The sequence below is a fragment of the Eulemur rufifrons genome, chromosome 29 (genome assembly GCF_041146395.1).
Source record: "Eulemur rufifrons isolate Redbay chromosome 29, OSU_ERuf_1, whole genome shotgun sequence".
Taxonomy (NCBI): domain Eukaryota; kingdom Metazoa; phylum Chordata; class Mammalia; order Primates; family Lemuridae; genus Eulemur; species Eulemur rufifrons.
This window is the reverse complement of record NC_091011.1, coordinates 66,796,892-66,824,144: the sequence shown is the minus strand read 5'-3', so window position 1 is coordinate 66,824,144 and position 27,253 is coordinate 66,796,892. Positions and strand designations below refer to the sequence as shown.

The 27,253-nt window shown below is 38.4% G+C and overlaps 1 protein-coding gene across 3 annotated transcripts in view; it reads left to right on the top strand.

The window, feature by feature from the left end:
* The window catches only part of DOCK4 (dedicator of cytokinesis 4), a 413,001-nt gene that overhangs the window by 199,208 nt on the left and 186,540 nt on the right, over positions 1-27,253 (top strand). For all 3 annotated transcript variants that reach the window (XM_069462529.1, XM_069462528.1, XM_069462526.1), the window contains exons 7-8: positions 693-777; positions 7,613-7,764. In XM_069462529.1, the coding sequence (XP_069318630.1) occupies positions 693-777; positions 7,613-7,764 (237 nt within the window). The remainder of the gene's footprint in view (positions 1-692; positions 778-7,612; positions 7,765-27,253) is intronic.

The following is a 27,253-nucleotide window of genomic DNA, read 5'->3' as shown; positions in this document are numbered from 1 at the left end:
AGCCTGGCTATCACCTTAGAATACTTTTCCACCCAGCAAGCCACATATCCGCTGTAATGAAACCTGACACAAGGTTAAACCATTTTGCCACCCAGGCCTAGAACTATGCTGCTCCAATTTCTGTTCCACACGTTCACTGAGTTTCTCCTAATGAGTGACCCCAGAACTTGCTATGAATGAGGACCATGCACAACTTGACAAAGGTTCGTGCTAGAAGCATGTTAACTCTGGGCATAGCTAGGTATTTTAGTGCTAGATCAAATCCTAAAGGCTGAACTTGCCTCTTTTCAACTCCAATGTCCAGGACCAAAGTATGTCTAGCTCTGGTTTCTACTCCACCCCACTAGAGAAGGCCTTCTCGGGGATAGTGCATCAGGTGTGGAAGGCTCTGCACCACACAGAGGGCCAAGGCCCCAGTGGAAGGAGCACCCCACTGAGAGTATCCGCGCACCCCTTCTTGATTTGCCCAACTTTGTCACCTTCTGTGACTTTGTCATAACTTCTCGAGTTAAGCCTGGTGTCCAGCCTACTTACGTTGTCTACCCCAGTTGTGGTAATGAGTCATACAAGGTAAAAAGTACAGATGGGGGAAACATGGTGGGTAATTTCAAGGCGATGTAGTAAAAATGATTATTTCTAATATATTTCATGGAGGTGACTTTTTCCCCAAACTTTTTCAATTTGTTTTCTAGACAACTGGGGCTGGACCTGGTCCCTAGGAAAGAGTATGCAATGGTGGATCCGGAGGACATCAGCATCACTGAGCTCTACCGACTGGTAGGTACAGGAAGCCTCCGCTCACAGCCTCACTGCTAATTTTGTGGTTTCCATGGCACTTTTCATGCTTGCTTGATTTTGTAAGAACAGGATGTTCCAGATTTAATTTGGAGAGAGTGTGGAGAATTGAGAACTGAGGTGACCATGCCCTGAGTACAGTACCGAGACACTTTACCTATCTCAGAATGTAATGCTCTCCAGCAGGCCCTCAATGCCCAGGCACTAGGAAGTAAATTCTCAGAAGTGTTCACTCGGTTCTTTTGCAAACATGCATACTTTTTTTTTTGCCTAGTCTGATGAAATGTCTGTCTGTCACATAAATCCATCTGTTGTGTTTCAGGACCATACTGTGACAATGATACCTGGGCATTGCTCACCTCCTGTCCGTGGTCCTCAACTGCTGGTCTTGCACCCATCCCTCCTAGACCCCAGTCCATTCCTAAGTGCTGAAGCTAGTTAATAATTCTAAAATATTTGATCATATTGTCCATCAGAGCATCACCTATGGCTTTATTTATTTCTAGTTGTGTGGTAGGTTAAAGTCCAGTTTTGGCATCTAGGTTCCCCAGATCTGGTCCAATCTGCCAGATTGTGTTTAGCCGTATATTCTTAAATACTTGTGTGAAATTTACCAATCTCTTCATAGTAACTAAAGTCTCTTAAAACCCAAAATCAGTGAAAAAGGTGGTTGAGAAGGGCTTTCAAAGGCCGTTACCCTAAGTGTAATTTTACTTTGATCTCGTTACTGCTTCTTACTGTAATGTTCCTATCCTGTTGGAAACAGTAGACTCATTTTTGGAAGATCTTACCTCTTGTGGGGTAGCTTCCCAAGCTTATAGTAATTTTCTGAGAAGAGTGCAATATCCTTAACCTGTAAATTGTCCATATCTTAAAAATTGGGGGAAAAATTATTAATAAGTCCATAGGGGCTTGTGTCTGATTGGAGAAGGCAGTTCTTAATATTGCTTTCAGTTTTTTGCTTAATCATCAGATTGAAGTTCAGATTATCTACATTTCATTGTGCCAATTGGAATAAATTCTATTTTTTGTAGAGGGTTTCCTTTACTGTATGTTGCACTTCCTGGGAGTGGTGTGTGCTGCATGCCTTTGTGACATCAGTGCTAAGCCGAGTGTCTGGCACGTAGCAAGAATATAGTTCAAGGTCAGTTGGGGAGGGGGCCAAGAAGGAACGAATGAGAGTATTTCAAGTTAAAGTCATCATGACTTCTTAGCTTATATAACACACATAATCTGTATAGTTCATTTGTCAGTCACACCTCTAATGTGACATCTTTATTGTTGCTCATTTATTTAACTCATTGAGCATCATATTTTTTCTCTCACTTTTTAAATAATCACTCATTTTTAAGTTTCTTCAGGGTGCACACTGAGTCTTCTGCTACCTCTATCGTGCTCAAAGGTAATCCTGTACCTAGTCATTAGGTGGTTTGCACTTAATAAGCACCTAGTCATTGTTTTCGAGGTCATTCGGGGTTATTAAGGTATTATGAAAAGACCGTGGACTGTAGCTCCAAACAACTAGGTTTGCAATTCAACTCTTCCTTTTACCAGCTCTGTGGTCTTGAAATTACCTACTCTCTTAGAGCCTCAGTTTCTTCCTGTACTAAATGGTGAAATAATTCTTTTCGTATTTATTATGAAAGTTAAAGAAGAAACATATAAAATGCCTTTCCTTGACAAATATGTGCAAAACACCTAAGCATTCAGTCAGCTTTCATTTCTTTCTCATCTTGATTTCATCGGCATCCGAGAGGCATCATGGAAAGAATAACTGGAATCTCATATGCTAAATCTCAGGATTAGATTTGGCTATTTTTAATGAAATGAATAATAGAACCTTAGAGGTGATGGAAACTTATTTCTCAAAATATGCAAGTCTAGAAGCAGGAAGTTCTGAGTTTGTGGTTTCATGGTGTAAAAAGGGACACAGGCACTTACCTTTCTGCTGTGCAGTCATAGTTGCTATCATCAAGCATACCTCAAAGTACAGTATAGCTGCAAGAGTTCTAGTCATTGCATGCATCTGCACTCCAGGCAGTAGGAAGGAGAAAGGTTCCTCTTAGTTGATACAGCTACTTTAACAACACTCACATTTCCTGGAAGTTCCATACAACACTCACATTTATATCTCTTTGGTAGATCATAGTCATACCCCTACATTTAGCTGGCGATGTCAAATATTTGATAATATTGTCCTATACAAATGCATTTTATTTTCTCTAGTTCAATTTTGTATATATGCAATTTTGTCTCTGTTCTTTTCAGTTAACATTATATACAGGGGGGCAAATTGATTTCACCTTTTTCAACATTCCCATTTATTGGTGGGGGCTGCCTGGAATGCAGTGTTGATAAGACTCTGGGATCTCATCTAGGCTCTGATTGATTAGTAATGTCTGTCATTGGTAGGAAAGACAGCAGTGGATATTTCATTATTCTACTCTCAGATCCTAACCCAGAGTCATTTTATAGATGAGGAAAATAAAACAATGTGATTTTTCCTGAAAACTTAATTTCTCCTCAATAGTGGTTACATTTTACTGTTTCTAAAACAAGGGTCATAGCCCAAGGAAAAACCAAATAATTACAAGTTTCAGAAGGACATGTTTTGTTCTTGAAGTCAGCCTCTTATTAAGTTCCCGTTTGTATACTGGGCCTAGCAATAATCAGGTTGTCTGTAGCCCTGGTCTTTTTCTCCATGCAACATGAAAGTGACTGACTATGGTGATTTCGTCAGGGAGTTAGGAGGCACCATCACCAATCCCTTGTTGTTATTGTTGTTGTTTGGCAATGCATTGCCACTTGGGATCACGGACCATGGCATAGATGTAAAATGACCTGAGAGGATGTTTGATTAATCGTTGCTGCTTCTCTTGTTTTACTTCTTTCTTGACAGTGTCATATTTGAAACACAGGTGTTTTCATCTTACTAATTTCATATTGCATCAACAGGAAAAAAAAAAAGTCTTACTTTAGGTTTTTGATAGCACAGTTAGCACATCTTTCTCACCTGCTTGTGTTCATCTAAACAGTAAAAGTGCTAAACCTCACAGTGTTAACATATGTCCACTTAGAAAGCTTGGTGTAGTGCCAAAGGCAAGATCTCAATTCTTCTATAAATAAAGAGAACCTTATTAGCCAGATTCCCTGGTTATTTGTGCCTATAGAATATCTTTTTAGGAACCTTTGTGGTTTTATAAGATCATGCTACTTGCTTGCTTTGCGATCCTTAGTAGGTTACACCAGTGGTTCTCAAATGGAAAATGGCAATTTCACCCCCCACCCCAGGGGACATTTGGCATTGTCTGAAGACATTTTTGATTGTCACAACAGGAGGTGGGAGAGAGAGCTGCTACTGGCATCTGTTAGGTAGAGGCCAAGGAAAGCTGCTGAACATCCTACAAAGCCCAGGACAGCCCCCACAACAAAGAAATATACAGCCCAATTGTCAGTAGCACTGAGGTTGAAAAACCCTGGTGTAGACTTGTGTTCCCCAACCCCTGGGGCCACGGACAGGTAATGGTCTGTGGCCTGTTAGGAACTGGGCTGCACAGCAGGAGGTGAGCAGTGGCAAGCCCGCAAACCTTCATCTGTATTTACAGCTGTTCCCTGTTGCTCAAATCACCATCTGAGCTCTGCCTCCTGTCAGATCTGCAGTGGCATTGAGATTCTCATAGGAGCAGAAACGCTATTGTAAAGTGCTCAAGCGAGGGATCTAGGTTGCACGCTCCTTATGAGAATGTAATGCCTGACGATCTGAGGTGGAGCTGAGGCAGTGATGCTGGTGCTGGAGAGTGGCTGCAAGTACAGAGTATCATTAGTAGAGAGGTTTGACTGCACAATAAATGTAATGCATTTGAATCATCCCAAAACCCACCCCACCCCAGGTCTGTGGAAAAATTGTCTTCTGTGAAAGCAGTCCCTGGTGCCAAGAAGGTTGGGGACTGCTGGTGTAGACAGTGCATCCAATAATTAATACATTATATGAGGATTAAAACCCTAAGTCAGTTAAATAAATTTTGGGGATGAATCTGTTTCTCCTAATCAAAGATCTTGTTAAACCGTAAACACATTTAGAGTAACTGGTAGATCCATTTGTAACCATAAATTATTTCAAGATGGATTTTTGTCTTTGTGTTATAAATACCCAATCATAGCTCTTGAAGTGTGAGTTTGCTTTTTAAATTTTGTTATTACAATAATTTTTTCACAGATACTTTTAACAGTTCCCCAAAGTAGTGAATTACCAAGAGACAGGCAAGTCATCATAACCTACTTAAGTTCAAAGCTATCCAGACCTTGAAGAATGGCAGGGGAGAGGGAGTGCCAGACGTGAGGGCCCATGTCACATGTGCCAAGGGTGTCTACCTAACAAGCAGGCTTATTATTAGCATGCAGGCAAAGACCAAAGGCTCCCAGGCAATAACTATTCAAAAGATGCAACAATACATTTTTTAATGTGCTGCGATTAATGTCTCTCTGCACATGATCATGATGAGACATTCTCAACCCTCATTGCCCATTAGAATCAACTGGGGAGCTTTTAAAACTACCAGTTTCTGGACCCCCATCCCCTTGAAATTCTAATTTAATTGTTCTGGGATAGGACCTGGGCATAAGTATTTTCTAAAAGCTCTCTTGGGAACTCTAAAGTGCAGCCAAGGTTGAGAACCACTGATCTAGATATATTGGATTCTTTGTATGAGTAAGGGAGCTAATCTTTTCCCTCAGTTCTTAGTGCATGTCATGATTAATGCTGGGAACTCCGCACTGTTTGAAGTCAAGAGCAGATACCTCCTAAGGTCTGTTCTTTTCGTAAGGCTTTTACATCTGTTTCTCCAGCTCTGGCTTTTAGGAGTCATTCATCTCTTCACAGTAGCTTATGTTGAATTTTTAAGTAAATAAGTTAGCAATTCCGGGGGGGAAAAAAAAAGCTTCTTTGTAAAAGAGATGTAGTTATAGTAAAAAGAATTTTAAAGACATAAAAATAGAGCAACCTTCATAGAAAACAAAGAAGAATTATACTGGTTTCCCACAGTTAGAATATTTTTCTCTAGGAACTTTTCTCTGGTAATTACGGCCAATACATACCACAGTGCTGAGTCCTATTTTTAAAAACAATGTATTTACCCTCTAGTTTTACAGAGAGATGCTCAATGTACCTATTGCGTATACAGTGATTATAGATGCATTTAGTTAACTACATATTTTTCACCCTTTACTTTTCCAGTAGTAAAAAACAAAAGTCAAAAGCATGAAAAAATTCTGGTGATTTTATGCTGTTGCATTTACATCTATAAATTTAGATGGCATTTGGCTTCAAAAATTAGTCATTCAGTAGTTACTGAACTCTACTTAGAAGCTTAAAAAAATAACTAATGTAAAAATGGGGTTATGTACCTTAATTCCCAACAAAGGCTATGTTTCCATTTATGATGGAGTTAAAATCCCTGAACTATTTCTTTTAATTGTCAAGTGATGCAAAGGAGGTGGCTCCCTTAGTAGTCTGTGTTATGAAAGTGATAATCCTCCACATTCTTAGCACCTGTTCTGCTAATACACTGGCCTTTCTATGTGTTTTTCTTGTACTCTTATCCTGAATCAGTGCTACTCAAAGTGTGTTCCAAGAACTGGCTGGACCGTGAACTGTTGGTAACTGGTCCAAACATAAAATTGGCAAGTAAATGATTAGAAACCTTTATAACATTTTGACATTGCCATGGTATTTTTCTTGCACTTTATGAAAGAATCAGTCTGTGGTGGATTAGGGGGAGACACAAGCTGGTCCCTCACTGCAAGCAGTTTGAGGAACCCTGTCCTACATAGGTAACTCCTGTACCTTCTCTAGCTCTCAGCTAAGGTGTCACTTTCCCAGGAAGCCTTCTCTGACTGCCCAGACTCAAGTCAAATCCTCCCTTCTCTCATCAGAATCTGGGTCTTCTGCTCCATTCGTCACAGTTGCAGTTTTATGTGAGGAAGGTTTTGTCCATGTCTGCACCCCCCATAGTAGATATAAGCTCCATGAAGGCGTGGACTCTTTCCATTTTTACTCGTAGTTGCATTCCCAGGGCTTGGCACATAGTAGATACTTAACAAATGTCTGTTGGGTGAAAGATCGTCCCCATGTTCTCTTCCCCTTTGGATTCATGGGAGACTCCTTTCCTCCTTCAACCTATAGGAACTCTCATTTCTGGTCTTGCTTCCCATGTGTAGCCTTGACTGGCTATATTGAGGACAGGATGAGAGGTAGATATAGATGCTATTCCTACCTTTAGACACCTTGTTGGCTTTCCTAGGTCTGTCTCCCTACAGCACCACAGCAAGTTAGGAAAATTTTCTTGCTCTTGTGATAGAATATTATTTGCCACAGCCTGTCTCAGACAACTACCACGACTTTGTAATTTAGTGTAATCAAAAACATTTAATTATAAGAAATGAGAAGTTATAATTTAAATATAATTTAGTGTGCTTTTTTAAAAAGATGACTAATAATGTGTTGTCTTGGGGGTTGATAAAGGAGCAAAAGTCCTTTGAACTTCCTGTTTCCTGAATCTACTCAGTGAGTTGTTACTATTTTTAACATTAATGATTTTAAAAATTCTTAAAGCAAGATTCCTTGATGATCTGTAAATTTCATAGTTTCTTGTTTTGGAAGTTGGAGAAAATTTGGAATCGAACATCCAATTAGATACCAAATCCACAGGAGAAAAAAAATCATAGGACATCACAGTCATACCCTAGCTAACTAGTTTGTTGGGTTTTATTATTGTCTTCAATCCATGCTGATTGTGTTTCTTTGGGGGGTGTCATTCAGATGGAACATCGCCATCGGAAGAAAGACACCCCAGTGCAGGCCAGCTGTCACCACCTCTTTGTCCAGATGAAGAGCCTCATGTGTTCCAACCTGGGTGAGGAGCTGGAGGTCATCTTCTCGCTCTTTGACAGTAAAGAGAATCGACCCATCAGGTAACTGCACATGGAGCTAGGACTTACGTTCAGTTAATGTTAGAATGGTGGATATTTTTGATTGGCAAGCTATAAGGTGTATGATCTTGTACGCTTTTACTCTGTTAGCCTGCATTTTCTCACCTGGATGCTCTGAGTTTCCAAGCTGCATGTCCTCTGGATATTTCCGTGAGGCTAGGTGGGATGATGCGTGCATATGCAAAGTTCTCTGAAAAATTCAGAAGCGCTATGGGATCATAATAATTGATATTAAATGGAAGTATGGCATTGATTTCAAGTCTTTTATTTGCTTTAGTTCTTTTGTATTGATAATGCAAGGAAGATACCGTTTCTCTAAAGTCTGAAGTTGGTTTGCTTATCAAGGTCAACACACTGTATCTTTCAAATTTTCGGTAAACAATTATGTTATTCTTACCAAATCTGGATCAAATGATACCAAGAGACAGCTAAATACTTATAATCCTTCCCATTGAAGTTTCAGAGCTTTGAAGTGGTAAATATTTTTCACTTTTGTTCTTTTCTGGCTCAGTTCTCTGCGTCTTACCCGTTGCAGTTCTCTTATGGCAAGCTTTCAGTATTTAAAGAAAGATTTATAGTGGATATTTTTGGTGGTTATCCAAAAGTCTCAACTCTTGTTGAGATTTTATGTTTTCAAATTTTTGATATTTGTTTTAAAGTTAAGTACAAAGCATGACAACTTTTAAATTAAAAATTTTATATTTAAATTGAGAATTAAAATTGAATCACACAAATCACACATAATGACCCAACTGTACCTTGGTTTAAAAAGAATGCTTATGAAAATAAATGCTAACAACTCTAAGCAATACTGAGTCACATCTATTATTTTATAAACACAGAATAATCTTAGAGTATTTCTTTTCTGGTAAAATAGATTTCTTTTTCTAGGAAATATATGTGAAGCTTATTTTTAATGCATTTATAGCCATAAAATCCTTGGTGAATTAATTTATATTATAGTCATTATCTGCTAGTAAGTGTACTTGTTATCTCTTGACAGTGGACTGTGTCCATAGAACTTAGAAGGTAGTGTTTTTGTGCAACAGGGACAGAATTTATGAGGTGTGGAAATAACAGTGGTAATACAGTTTCAAAATCTACTTTCCGCACTGTTGGAGGAAATGAATCAGTGTGTGAGAAGACCTTTCCCCCTTCACAAATCAGCACTACTGAAAAGGGAAGTGAAAAGCATGAAAAACTGATCAGCAGTTACTTTAGAAATGTGAAAGATTATTTAGAGATAATACCTACTTATATATTAAAGTGTATCTGATTTATGGATAGTTTAGTTAACAAAATCTTTAGAACATTGTATAACATGTGGTCTTTTTAACATATTTAACAAATTATATGGAATCGAAAAGGGAGAAATGTGATCACTCTTTTGCTCATTCCTATTAAGCTCAAGTTTTTGAGGACTACACATTGCCACTAATGTTCAAATTGTATTAATGTAGGATTGTATTAATTTAGAATTCACATTAGCTTGTCTGAGTTTTGTCTTATTATAAACATTTTCAAATTTTCTAAAACATTCTAGATTGATCTCCAGAGTTCCCCTTATTTTATTCCTATTTATTTGGCAAAAGTAGGAAAATAACCAAAATACTGTGTTTGTGGTACCCAAGTTCAGGCCAGGAGCTGGGTTATTTTCCCGGTCTGTAATGTGGCTGGGCCACTACCATGGCTGCCCGCCTCTCTCTCATCTCCCGCCTTCCCCTCATCCCTCCCTGTCTTTCTCTTCTCCCCCCTCCCCTGTTGCTGTTCTCTCCCCTCTCCCTCTCTCTGTGTGTCTCCTCCAGTATCCCACCTGATCTGTAATGACCCTAGGAGAAATCAAGTCTGAATTCTTCTCCCCTGCTTCTACTCCCTGTAGAACGGCCATCTGTGGCTCTCACCTCTCGAACTCGTAATCACCGTGAAGGTGATTGGCAAAAGAATGATTGAGAATCGCAATATCTGCTTACTAGATGTTTGGAACAATCTCAGATTTATTTTCTTGACTCTTCTGAGGCTTCAGGCAGCACAGCGATTGTTTTCTTTTAGGGAGTGTACAAAACCTCGTAATGAGTAGGTTTGGTTCAAACTGCCAGTAACATAGGGCAGTGTCACCGTCCCAGTGTGAAGAGGCCATAGCAGGCACAGATCTAAAGACTGGGTTTGACTCTTGTCTCTGTAGATGACAGTGACACAGAAGCCCCGCTTCTAGTTTCCCTTCATCTTAGAACCAGTAAAAATTCTTGCTTCCGTCATTCCGCCTGGCATAGCTAATGAGTATGAAGTGTTTGCATCTTTTCGTTAAAAAAGTATTACGAATATAAGCTATGATTTTAAGGCATTGTTATGTTTTTACTTATGTGTTGGTGTTTTAAAATCATGATGTATTCCTATTGTCAACTTTTTATTTTAGAGCATTTGAGACATGTTAAAAAAGTAGAATATTGCAAGGGACTCTCATACACTCACCATCGGCTTCCGCAACTGTCTACTGAGGACTGGGGTCGTCTTGTTTTAACCACATCCTTTTCCAGTCCTCCTCTTTGCCCCCAGATTATTTTGAGGCACATAAATTCCTGACCTCACACCATTTTCAAATGTAGAAAAGGTGAAGAAATTATCACCTAAAAAATTAATATTTCTTTAATATCATCAAATATCTATTTCCCATAGTATTCACACTTTCTGCCATTGACTTATATTTTTTTTTAAAAAAACATTGTTCAAATCAAGATCCAAATAAGATTCCATATATTGTGGCTGGTTGATATGTCTTAGAAGTAATATTTCAGCTATAGCTTCCCTCTTTCTCTTAATTCCTTATAATTTCTTTGTCATTAGATTTATTTCTTTTTGAGAGTTCAAAGTCTAATTGCAAACAATGAAAGTCAGTGGACAAAAGATGATACAGTAAAGTGAATGCTTCTATTGTTTTTTTTTTTTTTTTTTTTGAGACAGAGTCTCACTCTGTTGCCCAGGCTAGAGTGAGTGCCGTGGCGTCAGCCTAGCTCACAGCAACCTCAAACTCCTGAGCTCAAGCCATCCTCCTGTCTCAGCCTCCCGAGTAGCTGGGACAACAGGCATGCGCCACCATGCCCGGCTAATTTTTTCTATATATATATTTTTAGCTGTCCATATAATTTCTTTCTATTTGTTTAGTAGAGGTGGGGTCTCGCTCTTGCTCAGGCTGGTCTCGAACTCCTGAGCTCAAAGGATCCGCCCACCTCGGCCTCCCAGAGAGCTAGGATTACAGGCGTGAGCCACCGCGCCCGGCCATGCTTCTATTGTTAAACAGAACCATTAGTGCTGTAATTTACAGAAAATAAAGTACAATCCAAGTATAATCTTTATGGCATTGCCCTGACCATTGATCACATTGATCATGGGATGGTACCTGCTCCAGGTACAGTGGAAGGGCTGACATGTGAAACACCTGTAGAGGAGTGATTAGGAAAGGAGTATGTTTATTCCTCTCACAAGACAACCTGTCAAGACTTTTTTTGTTTTTTAATATTCCTTTTTTAAGAAACAAACAGCCAGCATTTATTGAGCACTGACCATCTGCCAGACTTTGTTCTGAGTGCTTTAAAGATATTGTGATTAGCATGAACTTTGTAGGTGAGGAAGCCGAGACACAGAGAGGTCAGGCGAGGGGCCTCGGCTCACGGCAGCGGTGCAAGGCCAAGCAGAGCTGCAAAGCCAGCCATGCGGCCAAAGCCAGGGTCTGTGCCCTCTCGACCACGACACCAGCACCCTGACCACAGTCGCTCCTTCAGGGCTTCAGTATTTGAACATTTCTGTCTCTGAACAGGATTTTATTGGCCAGAATTAGAGCTTTTGAGACTGATAGTCTTTTTTTTTTTTTTTTTTTTTTTTTTGAGACAGAGTCTCACTCTGTTGCCCGGGCTAGAGTGAGTGCCGTGGCGTCAGTCTAGCTCACAGCAACCTCAAACTCCTGGGCTTAAGCGATCCTACTGCCTCAGCCTCCCGAGTAGCTGGGACTACAGGCATGTGCCACCATGCCCGGCTCATTTTTTGTATATATATATTTTAGTTGTCCATATAATTTCTTTCTATTTTTAGTAGAGACGGGGTCTCACTCTTGCTCAGGCTGGTCTCAAACTCCTGACCTCGAGCGATCCACCCGCCTCGGCCTCCCAGAGTGCTAGGATTACAGGCGTGAGCCACCACGCCCGGCCGAGACTGATAGTCTTAATAATAAATTGTTATGAATTGTTGATAATGATAATCCTGGAACTAATATAGGGCCTCAGAAATATGCCGTGCTCTAGAAATTGGTTTTCAAAATTGAGTCCTTTTCAACATACTTTAAGAATAGCAAAGTAGTATCAGTTCTTACTATATGCTCGTGATCACAATCTTCGATTCAGTACATAGAGGTGTCAAAACTAAAAGAGCCAACATGTGCAAATACTCCCTTTCTAATCACTCAGTAAAATTGTGAAGCACATAATGTCTCCTCAGTTCCTCAGTACCAGGAAGGGTGCATTTCCTGATAAAAACTTAAATTGTCATTGAAGCTTTGCCATATTTAGAAAGCCCATTAATTTTATCTCAAAACAATTACCAAATCTGCCTGAAGGTGGGCCAAAACGTTAGGCCTCTGATGTGCGAGACTGTCGGTAAAGATTCGGGCACATTCTGACAGCGTCCTGTTCACGGACCCCCACCCCAGGCTGCTTTTCCAGTTTACCTTCCTCTGTTGTTTACGTGACAGCACCAGCCTGTGTCCCCTGAAGGCACAGCTACATTGGATCAGCAAAAATAGCACACTTTTTATTTATTTGAGGTTTGTACAGTCTTGACACAATTTCTATGAGAGATAATTATTAGTAAAAGAAAAAAATGAGTTTGCCATATTAACTTTTACACAAGTAAAATGTTTTTAGAGAGTATTTATCTGGTAGAAAGTTTATGATTCCCTCATTCCACAGGGGTGTAGCTGGGAAAAGCAGGGAATAAATTCTCTGCCTATCATTTGTAATATTATTTCATTGCATTCATTTAACAAACACTTACGTAATGCTTACTACGTGCCAGTTAGTATTCTAAGCTCTTTCAAAAATATAAACTTACTCATTCCTTCTAACACTCTATGAAGTAGGTACTACTAATATTCCCATTTTTATAGACAGGGAAACTGAGGCACAGAGTGATTTTTTTTTTTTTTAATAACTTACCCAAGGTCGTACAGCTGATATGTAGTGGAGCTGGTATTTGAACATGGCAGTCTATGCAGGAATTGCTATTTCTAATCCCTAGTCTACACCCATTCTCATTAACTATGCTTTTATTCTTTCTCAATCAATTTTTACTCGCCAGTGTGTAGTAAGGGGTCCGTGGAGGCTTTGTTTTCTTAAGAAACTAGAGTGTATTGTGTATCTCTTTTTTTCTTTTCTTTTTTTTTTTTTTTTTTTTGAGCCAGTCAAATTTAGCAGTGGGGGGTTGTATACCAACTTTAGTGACAATGATGTTAATAAGTTCTGATAACCCACTACCATCAGACCAGCCCAATGTATTCTATTTTGAAATAGCTAGAAGAGAGGACTTGAAATGTTCCCAGCACGTTAGAAAGATAATTACTAGAAGTCATGGACACTCCAAATACCCTGACTTGATCAATATTCCGTGCGTGTAAAAAAAATCACATGTACCACATAAACATGTACAAATATTATGTATCAATAAAAAATTTTTTTAATTAAAAAAAAAAAAGAAACTAGAGTGGGAGAGACTTGACCTTGTTAGGAATTGACAGGAAGGATCCAGTAATGAGGGAGAAGGGAAACCATTGATGGATCAAGGCCCTTTAGGAGACATCAGGAAACAGACTTGAATTTGCTGCTGGGGAGATTAGCTATGAGCCGGAGCAAGGAAGAAAGGGAAGGGAGTGGATGTACATAAACTAAGGTATAGGTTTGGGAATTGAGTTTGTGTTAAATAAAGAAACCAAACTGCTTAGCATTATATGCTACCATGTCTCCTTTAGCTTGCATTTAAAATTGTCTGGTGCATTATATGGTGGTAGAAATAGTCATAGTGTTTATTCTTTCCATAGGCTGTGCAGAAATAGATGTGTATATTGATTCTTTTCTGTGTTCATGTATGTCAATTAATCTACAACAGACTGTAAATTATATGGACCAGTGCAAATGACACAGTTCGGTGGTTGACTGCCTCCCTTATAACTTTCGTTACTTTGTTTACCAATGTATTTTAAGGCTTCGTTAATTAAAGTTGTGAATTTGTCTTGGGACTGATCTATTACTGTATTTCATTCTCATCAGAGAGTATATTTAATGGGACCTTAGTGCCTCCAACTGGTACTCAGTTTAGTATAGGGCTGCCCGTGCATGCAAGCTGCTGGCACGGGCTTTTATTTGAGGAAACAGCAAAAGGATAGCACTTCTGGAAAAAGTCTCATCCTAATGATTACATACAAAAAGTCTCATCCTAGGCCAGGCGCAGCAGCTCATGCCTGTAATCCCAGCACTCTGGGAGGTCGAGGCGGGCAGACAGCTTGAGGTCAGGAGTTTGAGACCAGTCTGAGAAGAGCAAGACCCCATCTCTACTAAAAAAATAGAAAAAAAAAAATTAGCCAGGCAACTAAAAAGGCAAAAAATTAGCCGGCATGGTTGCAAGCGCCTGTAGTCCCAGCTACTTGGGAGCCTGAGGCAGGAGGATCACTTGAGCCTAGGAATTTGAGGTTGCTGTGAGCTAGGCTGACGCCTCAGCACTTTAGCCCGGGCAACGCAGCGAGACTCTGCCTCAAAAAAAAAAAAAAAGTCTCATCCTAGCAGTTAAATACAGATGACATTTACTTTCTGCTGGTAACTTATTCACATACTTTTCTGATGTTAGGTATTTTTTCTGCCATCATACAGTGAACGCTCCATTTTCTTTGAAATGCCTATTTCCATATAAATTTTATGTTGCCTACAATTACCTTCTATTCAGTGTATCATTCTGTCATTTAAAGAAAAATGGGTAGCGAATACGATTGGTGAGGCACAGATTTTTTTTAGATGGATTCATACTGAACTCTGAAATATATATGAATATCTGTCCAACCTCAAGACACATACCTTCCTGTATCTTGTGCCTCATTACATATAGCATCTATGTGGCCAGACCCTGGAGTCAGATGGCTGGGGCTCAAATTCTGGCTTTGTCATAGCTACATCAGCTTTGGCAAGTCACTTCAAGTCTCTTAGGGCTGTTAACTTGTCTGCTAAGTGAGGATAATAACAGTACTTTCCCCACGGGATGACTTGAGGATTAAATTCTTAGTGTAATGATTGCCACCTGGTAATTGGTCAGTAAATCTTAGTTATAGTGATGATGACTTAAAAAGAAAAACCCAATACAGGAAATATACTTTAACATAACCAGAAGTAATATGTGGTGGTTGCTCCTGAATTCTTAAAGAAATCATACATTCCAAGAGATTGTTGATTTTATTTTAAATTTTAAGTATATGGTAGTATAGTTATGTAAGATTTAGAGAGACCTGTTAGTAAACACATAAAATGGAATCAGAGGTATGATTTGCTTTAAAGTGCTTCAGCCATGGGGGGAAAAAAAGAGAAAGAGAAAGCAAGAAGGAATAGGTAGAGAAAGTATGACAAATTTAATGGTTATGGATGCCCTGTGACAGGTTTATGAGCTCTTGGTTTAACTTCTAACATATGGAGTGTACCAGTAATGAATTACCTGCTTAAAATTTATTAATGTTTTCTGCATACAGGTCATAAAGCAGTGAGGGCAGACGTCTTTTTCAATCTCTTTAAAGAACACTAGTTTGGTTTAATCACTAGCCACTTGATGGTCTGAATTCTGTTCTGCCTAGAACAATATACTTGGGCTTATATGAACTGCCGGTTATATTTTTGTTAAAATATTTGACAGAACTTAAGAGGAATGTTTTCCTAATGGTCTAGGACATTTGGTATCACATAACACATGCATTATAATAATATTGCCTTTAAAGCATGAGGCTTGACTCACATATAAAGCAAAGTAGGCAGCTTTTAGAAGATTAATAAAGATTCTGTGAGAGAAGATACCTTATATACTTAAGCAGAATTCTGTGTCTATATAAGGACCACCTTCCTAGGAACTCTAAATATGTATAGGTTTATCCTCCCAAAAGTGAGGACATCCCAGTTACAAGAAGGCGTATTAGCTCTAACCATTTGCTTGTTCATTCTTCATTCACTCGTTATGCCAGTGCATAGGAGTGGGCATTGTGTGCCAGCAGTACAAAGCCCAGCTGATACCCAAAGGTGAATCCTGGGCAAATGGCAGAAGCGATTCAGGACACAAGTGGAGGCCTCTGCTTTGGAAAAGAAGGAGGACACTTCTTTTATTAATGTGGGAGGTAAGGGCAGTAAAGTGGGCATAAAATGCTGAGATAGAACACAGAGATTTTGGGTTTGTGGCCTTGATGTTTTTTAAGTAAAGTGGGAAATAAGGTCAGCTGCCATTGGAGAGCAAAAGAGAACAGAGGGGAGTTTAGGACTGAAAATGAGTTGCGGGAGGAGGGTAGGCGGACTTTGAGCAAGAGCGTGATCGAGATCCAGCAGCCCCACTACTGGGTATGTATCCAAAGGAAATGCAATTGGCATTTCTACTGCACACTCATTTCTACTGCAGCACTATTCACAGTAGCCAAGATGTGGAATCAACCTAAGTGTCCATCAATGGATGAAAGGATAAAGAAAATGTGTACACACACACACACACACACACACACACGCTGAAATACTATTCAGCCTTAAAGAAGGAAATCCTGTCATTTGTGACAACATGGATGAACCTGGAGGACATTCTGTTAAATGACATAATCCATGTACTGAAAGATAAATACTGCATGATCTCACTTACATGTGGAGTGTAAAAAAGTTGAACTCACAGAAATAGAGAGTAGAAAAGTGATCATCAGAGGCTGGGGGAGGGGATTAAGGATGTGGTCAAAGGATACAAAATTTCAGTTAGACAGGAGGAATACATCCAAGAGATCTATTGTGAAACATGGTGACTGTAGTTAATAACAATGGATTATATACTTGAAAATTGCTAAGCATAGATTTAATTGTTTTCACCACAAAAAAAATTAGCATATGAGGTAAAGCAAATGTTAATTAGCTTGATTTAGCCATTCCACAATGTATACATATTTCAAAACAACACGTTCTACATGAATATATACAATTTCCATCTGTCAATTTAAAATAAATAAATAAAATGTTAAATAAATACTGGGTGTAAAAAAAAAAAAAGAGTATGCTAGGAAGTGAGTTAGTGATGGATAATAGAATTGCTGAGCACAGGGTGGGGGGTGCCAATAGGAGACATCTGAAATTGGTAGCGAATCCTGACTCCCAAGTTAGCTTTTGTGGGGTGGGGGAGCTCAGGAAATAGGAATCAGATGCAGGTGGTGTAGTGTTAGAGACTGAAATATCACAGGTGGAAAAGAATGAGAAGATTGGGAATTCTGTGTTACGATGAGGATCCAAGAAATTACAACCGTAGCTTCCAGCAGCTCTCTTCAGAGACTGATATGATCTAATAGCCTTTTCATTTTTAAAAGGAAATGAAAGAACTGTGCTTCTTTTAAAAAGACTCAGTTACTGGTAAAATTTTTCTAGAGCTTGCAGAAGGGAGCTATCAGGGAGAATCGTTATTTGTCCCAGACTAGGAAAAGAATGCCAATTTTTTTTGTATATGTGGTAGTACATGACACAGTTAAGAGCGCAGATAGGGTTTTTTAGTTCCATGCACTGTGCTAGCATTTCTTGTTTCATACATCATTTACAACTTACTATGGCCTGATCACACAAGTTCAACATCTATATTTTTACATAAATTAGGAGCATTTATTGTTTTGAATATCGAAGGATAGTGGGCATAGGTCTGTTTTTATAGTTTTTTAGGATAAAGCAAATTCAACATTGTAACCTCTCCAAAGCAAAAGGACAATATAGGGGAAAAGTCTGACAGGCCAGATGTGCAGGGAACACAACTCTGTTTGAGAACAAAAATAGATGGAGAAGGCATTCGGAGACCCTCCTTGGATTGTATTAATAGCAATATCAACTATTCCATACAGCCCAGAGCATTTCCTGCTGTGTCTAGACATGCTGGCACAGATTTCTCTGTGGGTGTCTGCCTGTCAGTGACCCGCGGCGACCTTCCCTTGGGCCTCCTGCTGAAAGGCACTCCTGCTTTCTACCCTCCCTTTTCTCCATCATTTGATTGTTCCAGCAGGTGCATGAAAATTGGGATTGTTGTCACTGTGGAGTTAATCAGATCTGCGGTTTACTCCCCTTTTGGTCACACTTCTGTGTCCCATAAAAAAACAAATAATTGCTTTAGAGATGTGATGATGTCCTTAATGGGAGAGATTTGAAATAAGAAATCAGCCAAGAGGATGATCTAAATTAAAACAAAACAAGCAAAGAAATGCTTTATTCATACATAGAACACTGAGGGTAGAACTGACCCATGCAATTCCAAATATTAATATTTTTGAAATTGTAAATGGCTACAGTATTATAATCATAAGTGGCTACAAATTCAAAGTTGCAAAAAACCAAAAACTCTTTAGAGTTAATGAACTCAGAATTGACTCTTTTCCTTTAGCTCTAAGTACTTATTTAGGCTACTTCTCTCTTCTTGCTTAAATAGTACAGGATTTTAGAAGGTGATCAGAATGCTCTTTTAGCCCCATTCCTGGTTTTAAAAGATGGCCAGTTTGATGTTCCTTTCACTAGAATTCTGGTCATCTCTGTCTTTCTTCCCCTACCCTGTGTCAGCTGCCTATAGGGAATTCAGAACAATTTAGTTTTCTTAAGTTCCCTACAGAATAAGCTAAAGTCACACATAGCAACCCACCCCGAAAGGACTTCTTTGGTATTCAACACCATTTATGTTGTAAGATGATTCAGCGTTGACAAAGGAATTATTAATGATATGGCCTTTGTTAGTTCCTTTTCCAAAGATAGACTTTACCCTCTCATCATCTTTATGTTCCCAGCGCTTTGCAGAGTGCTTGACACAGGGTAGGGATTGATGCAGTTAAAGGAAGCTTACAAGTCTTCTATTGTTGTTGAGGGAAAGCATTTAGAGATCATGTCATTATTGTCTTAGTCTCTGCACTCATCCTTCTACTCCAGTGGGGATGTGCTTATTAATAAGACAGAGAACTCAAAGTGTTGAGTGCATCAGAAATGGTTCAGGTTACACTGTGTTAATCAGAACTGTGTTTCAGACCTGTCTCTAGGGAAGCATCATTTGCAAACACTGTCATGCTAAAAGTACATAAAAATGGTCAGATAAATGTATGACATCTTCCCCTAAGTATTTCCACTTAGAGATTTTGGACTACAAGTTAAAGAGACTGCATCTTCTTTTCATTTCAATAAAGCATCATAAATTTTACACTATTCCTATGGAATTGCCAATGTTCGTCATTTATTCATTCAGCAAACAACTGTTGCTGACACTCATCTGGGCATTGTTGGGGACACATCAGTGAATAAATGGGGGAAAACACCTGCCTTCATGGATCTTATATTCTGCTGATGTTCAAAATATTAATAAACTTTAAGTCAAGAAACATTTTTAAGGTCAGAGTTTCTATACCATCCCTTTGTATGGTATCCAATATTGCAATTTTAATTTTACAGAAGTACTTTTGGTGTCTAAAGCAATGGTTCATAACCTTTTCAGTGCCTAAGGATTCTTTAAACTTACGTAAACTATAGACTGCAGCAGAAAATAAGTATAGCTAGTCTTATACACATTAACATTTGCCTATCAGTTCAGAGACTTTGTAGCTCCCTGGTTAAAAAAGCACCTGTGATTTCAAAAGTATAATTGAATGTGTCATCTAATTAATAAGTAGTATTTAATGATGATTTAGATAGTTTTCACTTTTTAGAGTTGTAATGAATACAAAGAATCTATCAGTAAAATGTTGAAAGGGAAATTTGATTTTGACTTAATTTCATTTTTTAAAAAAGAACATCTTCTTGAGGTAATAAATGCATGAAAGATTTATTATACTTATTATTTTTTGCAGAGCTTGAATTACATGAATTTTTATTATTCTGTTTTCATTTAAGGCTTTTTTGCCTTTTCAAGAAACTGCATGCTTCAACCCAGAGTACTTATAAAGAGCTCAGGTTCACTTTACTTTCAACATTCCTTATTACACATACTTTCTTAACAAAGAGGCATTGTTAGAAAGGTCAAAATAATTACCTTATATAGATCAGAGTGATTCTTTTCTCATGAAATGTCAAAGTTACAGTGTTTACAATGATCAAATTATGTGAATTCCCAGAAGAGTAAGCATAAGACATTCTGCCTATGTAGAAGCCTCAACACTCAAATATTTGTAAAGTAAATCTGGGTTTGGACATTAATATTAAAAAGAGAAAATTCAACATCTGTCTCCTCTTTAGTTAAACTCCTGTAGAAACAATGGTGTCAGGGTCTTCCTCTTTCCATTTCCTTTTAATCAAGAAAACTCATGACCCTAATGTTGCTTTAGGTTTAAAATTAGAAAGCACATAAATAGTCTTATCTAGGGAGACTTGCTTAAGGAGTTGCTTTCATTTATTGCCAAGGAAAAATTCTGTCATTCATGTCAGTCCACGTGGTCGGGAGAAAAAGGGGAAGAAGTCTTCGACCCTAAGATCCCGGGCATACACTGTTCGCTGGTGTATATGACTGTTGTAAAAGACAGTCAGTAATTCTGGCTAGGTAGGACCTGGACTTTGAGGTCAAAACAGTGGTCCTTTAACATGGCTGGGCTTTTAAACATGCAGGGAAGCTTCTAGGTCCATTGTGACCCAATAAGTCAGGATCTCCAGGGTGGAACCTGGGCTTTATACAACTCGCAGGAGAAGGTTGTACACAGACAGGTTAGGAGCCGCTGGCTGAGCGGGCCGGGGTTATCTTGTCTTTACCACTGATCATTCCCCTCACATATGGCATCACTTCATCCTTCATTTCTACTGTAGCAGGCACCAACGCCTTTGGTCCAGTGGCCACTCCAGGGCTGCCAGCACACCTTCCACCTACTTCCCAGAGACTCCTGCCTGGACTGAGTTGGCACCAGGAGCAATTTATACTGCTGCTGGAGCTTTTCCATTTTGAGTTGTCCTTTGCCACTCATTCCAGGAAAAGCGCACAGTAACAGCTCTCTTCATAGTGTTGGGGAAGAAAAGTAATTTTTTCTTCAACCTTTATAAATTCTTAGTTGGAATGGACCCCTATAACAAAAGACAAATTAAAAAGAGAAAAATAAAACAGAAGTTTATCAATGTGTATATTTCATATATACATGGTATATATTTAGAGAATAAGTAATTCTCAAAGAGGTGGCTTTGAATTCCAGGTTATATAGCATCTGCAAGAAAGAACAGTAAATTTTTTGTTAAGTGACAAGACAAAGGAAGAGGAATTTGAGTCTCCAGGGCAGCAACTTGTGGGAAGGCAAATAAGTGGCAGACAAAGGCTGGTTGGTAAAGGATGTTAATGTAGATACCTCTGGTGCCATCTCCAGGCCCAGAAGGGTTTAAAGTTATCTTCAGTGGTTGACTTTTTTCTCCCTAGTAAAAGAGGGAGCAGGATATCTTTTGTTTTTGTAAAGCTATGTCTTGTATTTAGGCAGTTAAGAGAGGGTAGAGAGATTTCCTACATATACTTCTTAATTGCCTTTAGCTCAGCAATCCTTATGCCAAAGAGGCATATTTTGTGGTGGTATATTCTGGTCTCCCATAACAGATTGTTGGAAGCATCTTGCACTGTTAGTCAATCCTAAAACCTTTGAGAAAATGCAGGAGAAGCAGTGAAATAGAAGCAATTCAGATGACTTTACCTTTGTGTTCTATTGCCTGGTAGAGGCTCTAGAGTGAGCACTGTTGAACCATCCCCTTACCGCTTCTCATTGTTCCCTCCTCCATCCCACTGCTCCCACTGTTTATTCCATGGCTTCTGGTGTGTCTCCCTTTATACTTACTCATGGTAACAGGGATATTGTTATCCTCACACACAGCATGGTTAAATTTAAAACAAGTGGCTTTGCTTTTTCACTTGGAATTTTGTTTTGTTCATAAAATTGCTTTGTATGGTGTATTAATACATTCTTCTTGTTATAAAGAAAATACCTGAGGCTGGGTAATTTATAAAGAAGAAAGATTTATTTGGCTCACAGTTCTGCAGGTTATACAAAAAACATGGCGCCAGCATTTGCTTCTGGTGAGAGCTTCAGGGAGCATCCAGTCAAGGTGGAAGGTGAAGGGAGAGCAGACGTGTCACATGGTGAGAGAACGTGCAAGAGAGGGAGGAGGTGGTGCCAGCCGCTTTTAAACAACCAGCTCTCACATCAACTATTAATAATAAAACAAGAACCCACTCACTATTGCAGGGAGGGCACAAAGCCATCCATGAGGGATCCATCCCCCTGAGCTAAACACCTCCCACCAGGCCCCGCATTCAACACTGGGGATCAAATTTCAACAAGAGATTTGGAGGGACCAAATATCAAACCATATCACATGGGTATTAAAGAACATGACAGTTAAGTTGTTTTTCCAATTAGTTTACCAGAACACGACCATCTAAATGTTTTCTCTCTTGTTACTGTTACTGTTATAGACCATAAATCTATTTCAATGATAATTAACTGTTAAAAATGATTTTAGAAGTATATTTTATATTTTACTATAGATTGTTCAGCTTCCTAATCTCTCATATAATATATTTCAACCCAACATATTACTGAGTCATATGTTTTTGGATAAAGTACACATTGTGTAACTTTACGTGTATTGAATCACTGTCTGGTGACTCAGTACACACAATGTGAGGTGAGCCAAAAAGTGATAAACAGGAATTCATACAGAGAAACATAAAAATCTCTATATGAAATATAAAAATCTTTGAAATATAAAAATATATTTCATATAAAATATCAAAATCTTTGACACTGGCGTTTCCGGTAGAAGGGTGGCCTGTTCTGAGTGGCTTAGGTGGAGGGACAGAACCCAGGAGCATTCTGATGAGAAAAAGAGAAGCCATCAGGATCTTCAAATCCCCACTGTGCCTCCCGTATTATTAATACTTCCGTCATCAGTAAGGACATTTCCTCCAGATTCTGCTGTTGAAACACACCCTTCATTATTAGCAGTCTTTTTTAGTACATCAGAATGTCATAGTTTGGATGAGCAGGTGGTCATAGATAGAAACTCTATCATCATCATGTCTATGATATGTTACGGTTTTATTTTTTACGTTTGGCTTCATGTAGGTTTTTTGTTTGTTTTTGTTATTTATTGTTTTTTTGGAGATACAGTCTTGTTATGTTGCCCAGGCTGGACTTGAACTTTTGAGCTCAAATGATCCTTCTGCCTCAGCCTCCCGAGTAGCTGGGAATACAGGCCACTACACCTAGACATTTTTTAATTATTTTTTAAAATATTTTTTTTATTTTATTTCAGCATATTACAGGGGTACAAATGTTCAGGTTATGTATGTCTCCCCTGCCCCACCTGAGTCAGAGCTTCAAGCGTGTCCATCCCCCGAATGGTGCACACCGCACCCATTACATGTGTGTATACCCATCCCCTCCTCCCCTCTCCCATCTGCCTGACACCCGATGAATGTTATTACTATATATACACTCAAGTGTTGATCAGTTAATACCAATGTGATGGTGAGTACATGTGGTGCTGGTTTTTCCATTCTTGGGATACTTCGCTTAGTAGAATGGGTTCCAGCTCTATCCAGGATAACACAAGGGGTACTGGATCACCATTGTTTTTTGTGGATGAGTAGAACTCCATGGTATACATGTACCACATTTCATTAATCTACTCATGTATTGATGGGCACTTGGGTTGTTTTCACATCTTTGCAATTGTGAATTGTGCTGCTATAAACATTCAAGTGCAAACTAGTACAACCTCTGTGGAAAGCAATATGGAGATACTTCAAAGAGATACAAGTATAACTACCATTTGATCTAGCAATCCTATTACTGGGCATCTACCCAAAAGAACAAAAGACATTCTATTTTTTAAAATTTTATTGAGCATATTCACACTAAAAAAACCCTTGGTTCATGTGACATAGTCTTGCTCTCCTTAGTCCATTTCTGAGGTGCTCTGTTCTTTCAAAGACAGGGTAGCCTTGTGGTTAAGAGCCAAGACTCTCAAGTTGAACTCTGGATTTTAAAATCCAGACTCCATCCTTGACTGACCATGCAACTTTGGCCAACTTGCCTGCTATCTCCAAGTCCCAGCTTTCTCATGTGTCAGATGGGGATGACAGTGGTTTTTACCTCGTAGGGTGGTTGTAAGAATTAAATGAGAAGATCTACGAAAAGCGTAAGTCGTACAGTCTGGCACAGGTTACATATTTGCCTCTATTATTTTTCCCCAAGGGCCATGCTAGGGATGCTTATTTACATTCTTATTTATTATCTTGATTTTCTCAAATCCTTGTTGGAAGAAGGTAGGTTATAAATAATACATAATTGTGGTTTGTTATTCTTCATTTCCAAAGAATTAGTCATTGTTGATTTATGGTATCATGATTTATAATGAGTCCCACACAGATGCAGGTTGACAGTACATTTCTCCTGCAGTGAAATTTCCTTTAGCAGAACATGACGGTCAAATGATTTTTCTCTGCTGGTAGTAATATCAACACTCATATCTCAGTATTCATTCTTTAAGAAGAGGAAGGCAGTATCCTCTTTGGAAAACCTATTAGATCACTATAGATTTTTTATTATTATATGTTGAATATAATAAAGACATAAAATGTGCATGGGGACAGCATTAAATGTCATGACCTAGAATCTGGAGGTGCCATGAAGTTAATTAGGTGAATGTCATGTCTGGTGGTGAGGCACTGTTGATGGAAGTATCTCTTTGGTGAGTTTCATACATTTCCCTACCATAAAGTTAAGGAATGAGGGAAGTTGGGAGAGAATTAAACCTTCCTAGTTCTTTGGACGTTGCTATATTTTGTCTTAAAAGATTGTTTAGTCTTATAAAACAACAAGGAATGCCAAATATTGACTAGAAGCTGAGGATGTAAAGGTTAATAGTCATGGGCCTGAATTCTAGTTGCTTACAATGTGATAGGAAAGAAACATACAAACCTCTTATGATTAGGAAAAAAAGTGTAAATGATGTAATGGAGGTATGCACATCTTACAATAGGGAAATTTTTTAAGTTTACAAAAACTAGTTTTGCCATCTGATTAGAATTGCAATAGAACAGACTAAGGGCCAAGCATGGTGGCTCATGTTTGTAATCCGAGCACTTTGGGAGACCAAGGCGGGAGGATCACTTGAGGCCAGGGGTTCAAGACAAGCCTGGACAACATAGCAAGACCCCCCTCTCTATAAAAGCAATTTTAAAAATTAGCCAGGTGTGGTGGTATGTGCCTGTAGTCCTAGCTACTCCAGGAGGCTAAGCTAGGAGGATTGCTTGAGCCCAGGAGTTCAAGGTTACAGTGAATGAGCTCTGTCACTTTAGCCTAGGTGACAGAGCAAGACCCTGTCTCTGAAAAAATAAATAAATAAATAAAATAGTTAAAATAATCAAAATTTTTAAAATAAAAAAGAATGGACTTAGAACAGAATGTCAAAAATACATTTCTATGGGGTTACAAAAGTTTACATGAGATAGTTTGGAGAATTTTAGGCAGTACCAGAATGAAATATCATTGACTTGTTCAGTTTTTCTCCTGGCCCGGAAGGCATATATTCTGGTATCCTCCAAACTTGTTAGAGTGTGGGTGAGTAATAATTAATATAATCCAAAGATTCTGAAATGCATTGCCATAGGTCATTTTTTTTTTTTGGCCCAAATCTATATGCTGATTAAATAGTTGCTGTAATACCAAAGCTGCAGAGAAATTGGTTGAGTTTGTATAACAACTACATGTCACTAAATGAATAAAAAGGATTCCTAAAAAATTGGCCACAGAGGTTTTCCTTTTTTTCCTCTCTCTTTTTCCTTTTAAAATAAGTCTTTAAAAAAAAAAATTGCACATGACTTATTTCTTCATAGTACCCGTCTTCAGTCTATTTTTATCTTCCCCTTAAGGAATGCTGAGAGATATGTCATTGGCTTCCTGCATATTGATACTCTTTCTGAAATGGGACATGATATAGTATAATACTTGCATAATCAGGATTCTGTCTAGACTAGTGAAATTAAAATAGTGATACAGCAAAAGGGATCTTTCTGAAATAAAATGCTTTAGGAAACACTGTTTTGCCAGAATATTGATGAAACATGCAGATATGGAATAGGATTTTATAATAGTATTAAAATTAAGATTTTAATATTGAAAATACCCCATAGACTTTTGTATATTAATCTTATTGGTATTTGTCATTTTAGACTGACCTGCCAAAAGATAATGTGATATTTGCTTCAAATGTTTCAATAGAGACAATGAGGAGCTTCAAACATATGTGTATCTCAAAAAATACTAACTAGAGAGAGCATACTATTTATGATACAGGAAAGGGGAGAATACTCACATTGCTTGTGTTTTGTGCTAAAATATAATCAATAATTATTGTATGTTAGTAGGTGACTGATTAATTACTAAGAAGCAAACCAAATACCCACTCTTAAACCTTAGCAGTTTTGACTAAGTAAAACCAAGGTCTTGCATCTTTTTGGAGTTTTGCATTTCTTTAGTAAGATAATTTATTTCTTAAGTCATTTTCATTCTCAAGCATGTTTCATTGAAAAAGCTAAAGCAGAACAATTTCAAACCAAAGACCACTTTGAAACCTGCTAAATCAAGATTCTTGCTTCTTTCCTTCCTGTTAGCACAGGAAGGGTATGGAGAACATTACCTTGAACTCTTGGGACCAGGCTTGACTATGCTATGTGGGTGATCCAAGCAGGTGATGACTTCTTTATTTCAATGTTCTGGAAATAGTTGCTTTGTGTTTCTATAGAGCAGGGGAGGGGTAAATCTTATAGCTAGGGTTTTTAATTAATACATTGGATAGAATCACTACTCAACCACACGCTAGCTCTGTGACCTTGGGCAAAACTATTTACTATTTCTCTGTTTCCCCATCTATAAAATGTGTGTCATAGTAGTACCTACTTCCTAAGGGCATGGTAAGGGTAAAATGAATTGATTCATGTAAAGTCTTTTATAGAGCACCTATCAAATGATGAATTCTCAAAAAAAGTATTACCTAATAATATGATTATTTATAGTGCAAATTCCTTTATCCCAAGATGAATTTTTACACTTTTTCTTTTTTTTTTATATCATAAATTTGAAATAATAGTAAATTTTCTTTCACTGTGATGAGAGCTTACAGACCTTTTCCTTGAATTCTAGTAAATGCCGCTTGGATAAGATTAATTTATCTCTGCATCTTCAGTT